The sequence below is a fragment of the Plecotus auritus genome (assembly GCF_963455305.1).
Source record: "Plecotus auritus genome assembly, chromosome: 1".
NCBI lineage: Eukaryota > Metazoa > Chordata > Mammalia > Chiroptera > Vespertilionidae > Plecotus > Plecotus auritus.
The window spans coordinates 212,443,940-212,456,711 of record NC_137770.1 but is presented as its reverse complement, the minus strand read 5'-3'; the positions used below and the strand labels follow the sequence as shown (position 1 = coordinate 212,456,711).

Below are 12,772 nucleotides of genomic sequence, written 5' to 3'. Positions count from 1 at the left end.
ACTCTCTCCAATCTGGGACCCCTTGAGGGATGTCTGACTGCCCACCAGGATTGGGCCTAAATGGGCAGTCGGACATCCCTCTCACAATCCAGGACTGCTGGTTCCCAACTGCTCGTCTGCCTGCCTGCCTGCCTGATTTCCCCTAACCACTTCTGCCTGCCAGCCTGATCACCCCCTAACCACTTCCCTGCCAGCCTGATCGACACTTAACTGCTCCCCTGCTGGCCTGGTCACCCCTAACTGCTCTCCCTTGCAGGCCTGGGTCTCCCCCAACTGTCCTCCTCTGCCGGCTTGGTCACCCCTAACTGCCCTCCCCTGCCAGCCTGGTCACCCCTAACTGCCCTCCCCTGCCGGCCTGGTCGCCCCTAACTGCCCTCCCCTACTGGCATGATTGCCCACAACTGCCCTCCCCTGCCGGCCATCTTGTGGCGGCCATCTTGTGTCCACATGGGGGCAGCCATCTTGTGTGTTGGAGTGATGGTCAATTTGCATATTACCTCTTTATTATATAGGATTATTTTTTTCTAGAACATACCAGAGTTATTTCATGGATCATGCTCTTTTACACCTAAATGCTTCAGTGTATATTTTCTAAGAACCAGGACATTTACTTACATGATCAAAGTACAATTATTAAATCAGGACATTTAACTAGGTACAGTTCTAGTAACCCACAGACCTTTTTCAGGTTTTTGCCAGTTCTAATAATTTTCTTGATGGCATTTTATTTTCTGGTTCAGAATTCAATACAGGATCATGTACTCCATGTTGTTTTTATGTCTCCTCGTCTTTTTCCTCAGTGTTTCATAACACTGAAATTTTTGGAGATGATAGGCCATTTATTTTGTAGAATTTTCCTCAGTTTTTCTTCTTTTTTTTGATATTTCCTCGTGATTCGATTCAATTTATGCATTTTTTGGCAGGAAAAATACAGAAATAATATTGTGCGCTTCCCAGGACATTGTATCAGGAGTCACATGATGTCCTTTTGTCCCATTATTTGTAATGTTAACTCTGCAGTGTGGTGTCTGTTAGGTTCCTCTACTGTAAAGTTACAATTTTGTGGGAAGCTTTTGAATCTAGGTAAAGATTAATTTCCTTATCAGTCTTTTCCATTAATGATCTTTGTCTCAATAAATAGTTGATGGTCTTAAAGTTGTCCTGAATTGTTCAGAGACTTTAAAACTACAGAGAAATAAGGTAAAATACAGGCTAAGCATTGGTCACAAAGTTAGAAAGTGGAGTAGGATTACATTGTAATTATTAGAGTATTTATTTATTGATAAGTTACATGAGAAAAATGAGTTCTGGTTATATTTTACTTTAAGTTTTCACCAGTAGTATGCTTTAAATTTTATTTTATTTATTATGTTAATCTTTATTCGAGGATATTTTTTCATTGATTTTTTTTTTTGTTTTAAGAGAGTGAGGGGAAGGGAAGGGAAAGGGGGTGGGAGAGACATCAGTTGCATGCACCCCTACTGGGGCCCAAGATAGAACCTGCAACCCACACTCTAACCACTGAGAAACACTGGCCAGGGCTGCTTTTTAAAAATTTAAATACTTAATGTGTAAGTATTTAAGTATTTTTTTTTAAAAATATATTTTATTGATTTTTTTACAGAGAGGAAGGGAGAGGGATAGAGAGTCAGAAACATCGATCAGCTGCCTCCTGCACACCCCCCACTGGGGATGTACCCGCAACCAAGGCACATGCCCTTGACCAGAATCGAACCTGGGACCCTTCAGTCCTCAGGCCGATGCTCCATCCACTGAGCCAAACTGGTTAGGGCAGTATTTAAGTATTTTAAAGAAAAGATAATACATGTTAACTTTTATCCAAAAGGCACCCTGAATGATTTGAACTGGATTAAGACAGTATTCAAACTGGAATTTTCTTAGTAAAGTGAAAGACCTGATATGCTTTATGTATATTGTCTTTTTGAAAAAACTGTTTGTTCCTATAGCTCCTATGAAGCTTAAGTCAAATTTTACAAGTCTGTGAGTCAAACATTCACTGTGCAAAAGTGTTTAATTTCTTCTTCTGAAAATACATTATTATTGTTATACCTTTTTCCAAATCCATATTAAGCTTAAAACAATTTCATAACAATGACAATTTCCTTTAAAAAGATCATTTTTGTTTACCATACTGTGGCCTCACTTTGACTGGTTTACCTGACCTTTTTCTGATATTTGATTCTGTAATTGGAATTTGGATGCTTAAACTAGTGAATCAGTGATGATTAGACATAAGAAGTCAAAGGCGGGAAAGGCACGTCAGTATATGTGATAGGATTTAAAATGTATTTACAGGAGTCAAAGTTATGAAATGTTACCCCTCATTTCTCATGCTCATTGTTGTGTAAAATTGGAACTTTAGAATGTTAGAAAAAGAGTGGAATTTAGATATTTTATCTAGCCTCTTTGTAGATGAGGAAACTTATTACATGGCTGCTCAGATACCAGAAGTATGGAATGCAGGTCTCCATAGCAATGTGTCTTTAAAATATAATCTTTTTTTCGCCAAAACCGGTTTGGCTCAGTGGATAGAGCGTCAGCCTGCGGACTGAAAGGTCCCAGGTTCGATTCCGGTCAAGGGCATGTAACTTGGTGGCGGGCACATCCCCAGTAGGAGGTGTGCAAGAGGCAGCTGATCGATGTTTCTCTCTCATCGATGTTTCTGACTATCTATCACTCTTCCTTCTTCTCTGTAAAAAATCAATAAAATATATTTAAAAAAAAATAAAATATTTTATAAAAAACTGAGTGTTTTTATTTATAGGATAAAAACCTCTTAAACCAATTTTTTTTTAAAACATATATTTTTATTGATTTCAGAGAGAAAGGGAGAGGGATAGAGAGATAGAAACATTGATGAAAGAGAAACATCATCAATTGCCTCTGATTGCATGCCCCCTACTGGGGATCAAGCCCCCAACCCAGGCATGTGCCCTGACTGGTAATCAAATTGGTTTCCTCTTGGTTTATGGGTCCACACTCAACCACCGAACCATACTGGCTGGGCCCTTATAAACCAAGGTTTAAAACCAATCTGGCCCATTTATATTTAGGTTAGTAAATTTTGATTTGACTATTAAACTTCTCTAAATTGATTTTAGATATTTGGAAGGAGCTTGTTTTGCCTTTACTTATTAAAATGTAAATAATAAACACTTTTTATAATGGAACTATTTATATTTTTCTGGAAAGTGCTGATCAATGGATTTTGTTAGAGATCTCTAGATATCTAAAGTGTCTTCAAGGTCTAAGATTTTTTTATTCCTTAATTTTCTAAAAATATTTGCATAATCAATTTGGTTCATCGGGATAGTTAACATCTTATAAATTGACAGTTAATTTATTTTTAAGGTGAAAATATGAATTTTAAAGTAACTTATTTAAATTATCTGATAGGTTAAACCTTCTCTTGATGAAGCTTTTGTCATCCAAGAACAAAATGTTGCACTAAATTTCATTGGCTCAAGAGGGGCAAAGCCTGGTGTCACTAAAGAGAAAAGAATTAAATATGCAAAAGAAGTCTTACAGAAAGAAATGCTCCCTCACGTTGGTGTCAGTGATTTTTGTGAGACCAAAAAAGCTTATTTCTTGGGGTATGTTAACTTTCATTGTTTTAAGTTCTTTGCAAAATATGTACTTTTCTTAAAGCCCAAAATGTCAAACATGATGTTTTTACTATATAAATTTTTTTAAAATCCCAAAACCATGTGTTTTCTTTTTCTAACCTTTGTTGTTGTTGTTGTTGTTAAAGGTATATGGTGCATAGGTTACTTCTAGCAGCTTTGGGTAGAAGAGAATTAGATGACAGAGATCACTATGGAAACAAAAGACTGGACCTTGCTGGACCACTACTTGCATTCTTATTTAGAGGGTAAGGAATTATAAGATGACATTATTAAAAGTAGAGAGATTTCACTTTAGATTGGCATTGTATGTTGAAGTGCTAAACTATCTTGGCATTCATATTGGGTGCATGTGAAGTTAACTATGTTCTCTTTGCCACTTGCCCAGATTTAATTTTGCTTCATGTCTAAGAATTTCAAGTTTGTGAGGACAATTTATTATAGTCCTTGCTTACATTTTCTCTATTTCTCTGGTAGTTTTGCAAGGCATTTGAAAAAGCCGAATTACTGCTTTAATTTTTGAAGGCTGATACTAGAACTTTTGTTACTCCCGTTTTGTATTTTATAAAAACACAAAGGCTGCAGGGAACTCTATCAAAATATTAGCAGTCTTTGGCTCACAGTATTGGAGTCATATGTGATTTCTATTTTATTTTAAATGTTTTTATACTTGCCATAATGAACATATATTTTTATAATTAGAAACAAGTTATTTTAAAAATAAAATATGTAGACAGTTTAATAAAAAAATGTTAGCAATGTTTTATACATGTTCTGTTATTTAGTGTGTTGCAGATTAGTATTTTTCAAATTTATTTTTGTTATCATCCCACTAAAGAACCTCTTGACACTTTTCCCCTTAATTGCTCTCCCCATATATGCTTATGTTCTGTATGTACATCTATGCTTTATACATAAAAGGAGTAATAACTCCCCTCTCTCTCTAGTCCAACCACTTTTTGTCCCCTTATGGGCAATATTGTCCCTGTTGAGAATGTATGCTGTAGACCTTCACATGTTTAAAACAGTACCATTTTATTTGGCAGCATGTTTAAGAATTTGCTTAAAGAAGTACGGATCTATGCACAGAAGTTTATTGATCGAGGAAAAGATTTTAACTTGGAGTTGGCAATTAAAACAAGGATTATATCTGATGGCCTAAAATACTCTTTAGCTACTGGAAACTGGGGTGACCAAAAGAAAGCTCATCAAGCCAGAGCTGGAGTATCTCAGGTAAAGATGTAGATTATGATTACAGGCCTGATTGCAAAATGTTATGGGACTAACAGATTCTTTCATTCGTTAAATATAAATTATTTTGCTTTTTTTCCCCCCACTTGGTCAGATGTAAGAACATTGGAGACTTTTGAATTATGAAAATGAAATTTTTCTTTTTTAAAAACCTTTATTGTTAAAAGTATTACATATGTCTCCCTTTTTTCCCCATTGACCCCTTCTAGCCCACCCCTATTCCCCCTGAAATTTTTCTTAAATTACTACTATTACTAATAGAGACTTAGAGTTTTGGCATGCATCAAAATAGTTAATAAATTAGAGTAGCCATTTGGAAGGTGAGATAGTCCATGTTAGTGAAATTTTTATGTCTTAAAAGCTTCATATTAGAAGTTGAGGAAAATATAACACTGATTTCTAACACTGATTTCTTTGTTGGCTGGTCATATGTACAGGGACTGCAATAGCTACTCTTAGATGGAATAATGGGGGAATGTTTCACAAGGCACTTTAATTTTTTTCTATTTATTTTTCATAGAAAATTGAAAATCTATATGTATATGTCTAGCTTTATGGAACTTTTTCTTTTGGATCTTGGCCTCTGCCTTTTTTTTTTTTTTTAACTAGCCTGTATCACCTGGTTAATTTGGCATTCAGACACCGACTTCAAGTGCTTGATTCCTAGAAACCCAGAGGCTCTGAGAAATTCTGAGAAGCTTTCCAATAGCAAAGTTAAATTCCTAGTTCCTTTTAATATAGTAAGGATTTATTGAGTATACTTGGTGTTTGTGATGCTGGATTCACAAACATGAATGAGATACTATTCTAGCTCTCAAGGAGCTCACCATCTATCAGAGGAGACGGATTCATCTGTACACAGCTCACTAGGCTGTGGGCTGCATTATGATAAATGCCACGTTGCCAGTTCAGTGGATGGTTATTGGAACTTTTGATGAGCCAGGCACTGTGCAACACACTGGAGTTGCACAGATGAATAAAACATGATCCCTGATCTGCAGTAATTTACCATCTGTACTCATAGATAGAGGTAAACAGATAGTTACAACATGGTACAGTAAGTATTATAATGAAGGATGTGCACAACCTATCTGTGGGAATGCTGCAGAAAAGCACTTTATGCAGCTTGAGAGGTGAAAAGTCTTTAGCAAGTAACACCTAGCTGAATCTCAAAGAGTAATTGGGAAATAGTCCAAGCCTGGGAGGAGTGGAGAACCAGTGGCTCACAGGAAACTTGGAGAAAATTTCTTGATATCCTGAATAAAGGGATGGAGAAAGGAATGAGTATATGTAGGAGGAGTTAGAGCAGTCTAGGATTTTCAACTCAAAGTGGGAGAATTAGAAAGATGAGGATGGAGAGGGGAGCTGGGAAGAGCTCGTTGAAGGGAATGACATGTTCATTTTTGATTTTTAGGTAGAGTCACAGTAATTGGCAGTGTGGAGAAAAGATTTGAGATGGTTACACTTGGTGGGAGGAAGATTGTTGCAACAGGCTTAGTGAGAAATAACTAGGGCCTAAGACTATCTTATAGATGGAGTCAAATGTGAGAAATATTTAGGAAGTGCATTTTGTAAGACTTCGTGATTGATTAGCTAAGTGTGGCTTTGTGGTTGGATGTCGACCTATGAACCAGGAGGTTATGGTTCAGTTCCTGATCAGGGTATGTACCAGCGTTGCAGGCTTGGTCCCCAGTGTGGGGGGTGGCTGGTCAGTGATTCTTATAATTGACTAGTGGCCCAGTGCACGAAATTCGTGCACGGGGTGGGGGGTTCCTCAGCCCGGCCTGCACCCTCCGATTTGGGACCCCTTGAAGGATGTCCTACTGCTGGTTTACAGGGATTGGGCCTAAACCGGCAGTCGGACATCCCTCTCGCAATTCGGGACTGCTGGCTCCTAACTGCTCATCTGCCTGCCTGCCTGATTGCCCCTAACCACTGCCTGCCAGGTTGCTTGCCCCCAACTGCCCCCCGCCGCCAGCCTGCTCATCCCCAAATGTCCCCCTGCCAGCCTGATCACCCCCAACTGACCCCCACTTATGGCCTGCTTGTTCCCAACTGGCCCCCCCTGTTGGTTTGCTCACCCCCAACAGACCCCCCCAGCAGCCTGATCACCCCCAATGGCCCCCCCACCTCCACCGGCCTGATCACCCACAACTGCCGTCCCATCCTAGCCTTATCACCCACAACTGCCCTCCCCTCTTGGCCTCTGACTGCCTCTACCTCGGCCCTACCACCATGGCTTTGTCCAGAAGAACGTCCAGAAGGTCTCCTGGAAGGTCTCCCAGTCTAATTAGCATATTACCCTTTTATTAGTATAGATAGAGGCCTGGTGCACGGGTGAGGGTCGGCTGGTTTGCCCTGAAGGGTGTCCCGGATCAGGGTGGGGGTTCCCTTGGGGTGTGGGGCAGCCTGGGTGAGGGGCTGAGGGCTGTTTGCAGGCTGGCCATGCCTCCCAGTGGGGACCCCCACCCCATGAGGGCATGGACAGCCTGGGTAAGGGGCTGAGGGCCGTTTTCAGGATGGCCACAACCCCTTCAGAGTGGGGGGTCCCGCTGGGGTGCCTGGCCAGCCTGGGTGAGGGGCTGAGGGCCGTTTTCAGGCTGGCCACAGCCCCTTCAGGGTGGGGGTCCCCACTGGGGTGCCTGGCCAGCCTGGGTGAGGGGCTGAAGCTGTTTTCAGGCTGGCCACACCCCCTCAGGTGGGGGTCCCTGCTGCGGGCCCCTGCTGGGGGCCTGGCCAGCCTGGGTAAGGGGCTGATGGCTGTTTGCAGGCTGGCCTGGCCCCCCAATGGGGACTCTTAACTCTATGGGGGCATGGCCAGCCTGGGTAAGGGGCTGAGGGCCGTTTTCAGTCTGGCCATGCTCCCTGGCGACCCAGGCTCCCAGCCCCCCTTTTTTTTTTCCAGCCCCCTTTTTTTTTTCCAGCCCCTCCTTCAGCAGCGGCCAGGACAGGTGGAAAGCTTGGCTTCCCCTGCTGCCGGGGGCAACCCAAGCCTCCTCCTCACTCCAGCTCCATGGCTGCCACCATCTTTGTTGGGTTAATTTGCATACTTGCTCCTGATTGGCTGGTGGGCATAGTGGAGGAACGGTCAATTTGCATGTTTCTCTTTTATTAGTGTAGATGTTTCAGTCTCTCTCTTCCTCTCACTTTCTCTCTGAAATCAATAAAAAATATATTGTAAAAAGGAAACTTCATAGAGTATAGTATAGAAAAGGGAACAGTTCCTCCTGGAAAGTGGGTCAGATGGCTTTTGTATAGGTGGTAGCATTTCAGCAAGCAGAGTAGAATGGGGAAGTGCATTCCATTCTGTGGCAATAGCATGGACAAAGGTGTGGAGGTGAGAGGGTGTTTGGCAATGTTGATGAGTTTAGGAGTTTGGAGACTGGTAGGGGAAGGTCCTTTGGAACTTTGTTGAGAAAAACTTTAATGTCATGCTCCTCTAGTTGGTGGGGAGCTGTTTTAAGATTGTGTAAATGGGTGAGAGATGTGAACATATCTGTGTTTTAATCTAGTAGGATAGATCGGAGGGGACATTGCAGGGACTTGTGAGGTGTTGGCAGTAGTAGAACTCAAGGTAAGAGGTAAGGGGCTTATGTATTTCTGAGACATTGGGAATGGAGGGATTGGGTTTTTGAGAAAATTTGAAAATAGAACTGACAGGATATGTTTATTGGTGTGTGATACGAGGAAGTCAGAGGCAAAACTATTTTGAGATTTCTGGATTGGAAGATTAAAGGAAGCATGATGCCATCAACCATGAGGGGAGACTTAGGAAGAGGAAGGTTTGGGTTGTTGTAGGGCTAGGGAAGATGGTGATTTGTTATTGGGTATATTGAGCTTGTATTGCTTACTCTGTATGCCTCTAAATGTTACCTTTTAAGTATTACCTTGCTTAATATCCTGTAAATTTTGAATCTCCTTGTTGGATTTAGAGGTCTCAGCCTGGAAATTTTGAATCTCCTTATTGGATTTAGAGGTCTCAGGATGGATTAGTGATGTCTGCTCTGGTCAAAGGAATGTGAGTTGATAGCATTTAACACTTACTGAGTGCATGATGTATGCCAAGTACTGTTTTAGGTACTGGGATGTAACAGAAAATAAAACAAAAAATCCCCACCCTGTGGCACTAATGACCTAGTGGTTGGAGACAGACCATAAAGAAAACATGTGTTATGGTGGTGTGTTAGAACTGTATATTAAATATTTACCATTCCTGTTTTAAGTTATGGGGGGTGAACAAGATTATCCAGGGAAAGATGGAGAAAGGAGAGATGGGCTCAGTTTGATGCTCAGTGGATTATCTGTAAAAATATGACTTTGCCTCATTCTAGTATTTGCCAAATATGTGATAGTATTACAGAAATGCCCAAACTTTAAAGATTTGCCATTGTGTTGTAGGTATTAAACCGCCTGACATTTGCATCTACTCTTTCTCACCTGCGTCGTTTAAATTCTCCAATTGGTAGAGATGGCAAGCTGGCAAAACCAAGACAGTTGCATAATACGTTGTGGGGAATGGTGTGTCCTGCTGAGACTCCAGAGGTAATGCATTAAAATTTGTGTTCAGAACAAAGAGTCTGCCAATAATTTTGTAGGATATAATTACTTTCAGAGTGAGTTTTTATGTAATCATGTAGTGTGGTTTAGAACTAAGATAATTTTGTACTTAGAAAGTAGAAGTAAATCCTGAAATCAAATTGAAGGAAAAGTGTCTATGGAAAATCATTTTGGTACTTATGCTAAAGCAGTGTGGCTAATCCTTTGTCATTTTAAGGGCCATGCTGTAGGACTTGTGAAGAATTTAGCCCTGATGGCTTATATTTCAGTTGGATCTCAACCTTCTCCAATTCTGGAATTTTTAGAAGAATGGAGTATGGAAAATTTAGAAGAAATTTCTCCTGCAGCTATTGCTGAGTATGTATAGATGTAATTTTTTAAAAAAGCTATTATTAATCTTTGGTTATAGCTTAATACAGAGTTACTAAATGCAGAATGCTTTTGGTTTTGTATTTTAGTGCAACCAAGATTTTTGTTAATGGCTGCTGGGTTGGAATACATAAAGATCCTGAACAACTTATGAACACTCTAAGGAAATTGCGGCGTCAGATGGACATCATTGTGTCTGAAGTAAGAGTCTTTAATTAAGAGTCCAGGATTTGTGGGATTTCTAAACAGGGCATAACACTAGAGAAAATTATCTTTGTATTGGCGTCTTTCTTTAACTGGTTTCTCTTGTAAACTACATTGTCAAAAGTATAGGTAATGTTGTGATCTAAATTCAATTAGTAAAAGGTATTGCTTGCTCTAAGGCTTTAGATATATGCTTCTAAAAATTTGACATGTAAATTTAAGTTATTAAATTATATTTTAGAACTCAAATTATATTTTAAAGTAAAAGGAATTTTTTTGAGGATCTTTTTGTAAGGCCGACAATAATGCTTTTATTTATTTATTTATTTATTTATTTATTTATTTATTTTTTAATAAATCTTTATTCAGATTATTACAATTATTTCTCCTTTTTCCCCCCATAGCTCCCCTCCACCCATTTCCCACCCCACCTTCTGCCCTTACCTCCCCCCCACTGTCCTCATCCATGGGTGTATGATTTTTGTCCATTCTCTTCATGAACCCCCCATACCCCTTTCCCCCTGAGAATTATCAGTCCACTCCCTTTCTATGCCCCTGATTCTATTATATTCACCAGATTATTCTGTTCCTCAGGTTTTTAATTCACTTGATTTTTAGGTTCGCTTGTTGATAGATATGTATTTGTTGTTCATAATTTTTCTCTTTACTTTTTTCTTCTTCCTCTTCTTTAAGAATACCTTTCAGCATTTCATATAATACTGGTTTGGTGGTGATGAACTCCTTCAGCTTTTTCTTATCTGTGAAGCTCTTTATCTGCCCTTCAATTCTGAATGATAGCTTTGCTGGGTAGAGTAATCTTGGTTGTAGGTTCTTGCTATTCATCACATTGAAAATTTCTTGCCACTCCCGTCTGGCCTGCATAGTTTCTGTTGAGAAGTCAGCTGACAGTCGTATGGGTGCTCCCTTGTAGGTAATTAACTGTTTTTCTCTTGCTGCTTTTAATATTCTCTCTTTGTCTTTTGCTCTTGGCATTTTAATGATGATGTGTCTTGGTGTGGTCCTCTTTGGATTCCTTTTGTTTGGGGTTCTGTGGGCTTCCTGGACTTGTAAGTCTATTTCTTTCACCAGGTGGGGAAAGTTTTCGGTCATTATTTCTTCAAATAGGTTTTCAGTATCTTGCTCTCTCTCTTCTTCTGGCACCCCCATAATTCTGATGTTGGTACGCTTGAAGTTGTCCCAGAGTCTTCTTACATTATCTTCAACTTTTTGGATTTTTTTTTTGCTTTTTGCTTTTTCGGTTGAGTGTTTTTTGCTTCTTTGTATTTCAATTCTTTGACTTGATTCTTGTGTTCCTCTGTTCTGTTTCTGGGTCTCTGTATAATATTTTTTATTTCAGTCAGTGTATGTTTAATTTCTAGTTGGTCCTTTTTCATATCTTCGAGGGTCTCGTTATATTTATCGGCCTTTTCTAGGATATTCCTAAAAAGTCTTATAACCGTGGTTTTGAATTCTATATCCAGTCGTTTGTTTTCCTCCATTTCTTTCATTTGTGATCTGATTCTTTGAGCCCGCATTTTCACTGATTCCCTGAGTTCACTGCAGTCAGAACTGGGGCTCAGTGCAGTCAGGATCCTCTGACTCCCTTCCACTAGGGAAAGCCTGTGGCAACCTCCGCAGCCTTTGTGCGCACTGGCCCGCGTGCGCCTTCAGACTTCTGCCTTTCCCAGCTCGAGTCTTCTCCGCCTTCCCCGGCTCCCGAGTCTCCGCCCGAGAGTCCAGACTCCCCCCGTAAGAGCGTGGGTCCCCAGGGGTTCGCCCGGAACTGGGGTTCAGTGCAGTCAGAACTGGGGTTCAGTGCGGTCGGAGGCTTCCTTCCCCCTTCTGCCAGAGAAAGTCAGCCAGGCTCTCAGCCGCCCTTCCTCTCTGCGCGCACAAAGACCCTTTGCCGTACCTCCAATTCTCTGTGAGCTTTTCTCTTCCCTTCTAGTTGTAGAATTTTCACTCAGCCAGCTTTCCTGTGGTTCTGGATGGTGTCCGTTCTGTCTTTTAGTTGTAGTTTTGAAATTGTGCGAGGCAGCAGTTTAGGTGTTTACCTATGCCGCCATCTTGGTTTCTCTCGACAATAATGCTTTTAAAAGAAATAATCATGTCTGATTCTTTGTCTGAATCCAGAAATCTATACTTATAATAGACAAATACGTAAATTGATCATACCCCTGCGACGCCCACAGCCAATCGGGAGTGACTATGCAAATTAACCCAACAAAGATGGTGGGCCTGTGGGCAGCACACAGGCACTGAGCGGCCAAGAGTTGGGGTGGGACGCCCACCTCCCCTCTGCGTTGCTGGGGTGACATGGCAGTATCCCCGGGACCCCGCCTGCGTCCAGCCTGTGGCCAGCATGTGCGCGCCGGCGCTGAGTGGCCTGGGTCCCGGGGATGCCACTGGAGTGTTCGGTCTGTCAGCCTGGCCTGGGGGCGGCTGGGGTTCGCAGTCCTTTTGGTTTGTGCAGCCCCTGGACCAGAAGCGGAAACCAAGAGCGCGGGGAGCACCAGGAATGCTGGGAATTATAGTTCTGGTGGCAGACGTGTTGCGGGATTTCCGAGTCACTAGAGCAAAGTGAGCCTGGAGCAAGTTACTGTTGCTGGTGGGGGATGGAGGGAAAGCAAAGGTGAGGGACATAAGTAAAGTCAGAGTGTCGAGGAAAAATTAAAGGGAAGATATCCTGCAGCTTCTAGGAAATCTCCACCAATGGAGCAAAGAAAAAAAAAAAGAGCTCTATTATT

General features: G+C 41.2%; 1 protein-coding gene across 2 annotated transcripts in view; it reads left to right on the top strand.

Annotated features, from left to right (window-relative positions):
* Positions 1-12,772, top strand: part of POLR2B (RNA polymerase II subunit B) — a 49,734-nt gene that overhangs the window by 16,225 nt on the left and 20,737 nt on the right. For both annotated transcript variants that reach the window (XM_080664801.1, XM_080664802.1), the window contains exons 9-14: positions 3,418-3,614; positions 3,773-3,892; positions 4,691-4,877; positions 9,294-9,437; positions 9,670-9,809; positions 9,911-10,022. In XM_080664801.1, the coding sequence (XP_080520927.1) occupies positions 3,418-3,614; positions 3,773-3,892; positions 4,691-4,877; positions 9,294-9,437; positions 9,670-9,809; positions 9,911-10,022 (900 nt within the window). The remainder of the gene's footprint in view (positions 1-3,417; positions 3,615-3,772; positions 3,893-4,690; positions 4,878-9,293; positions 9,438-9,669; positions 9,810-9,910; positions 10,023-12,772) is intronic.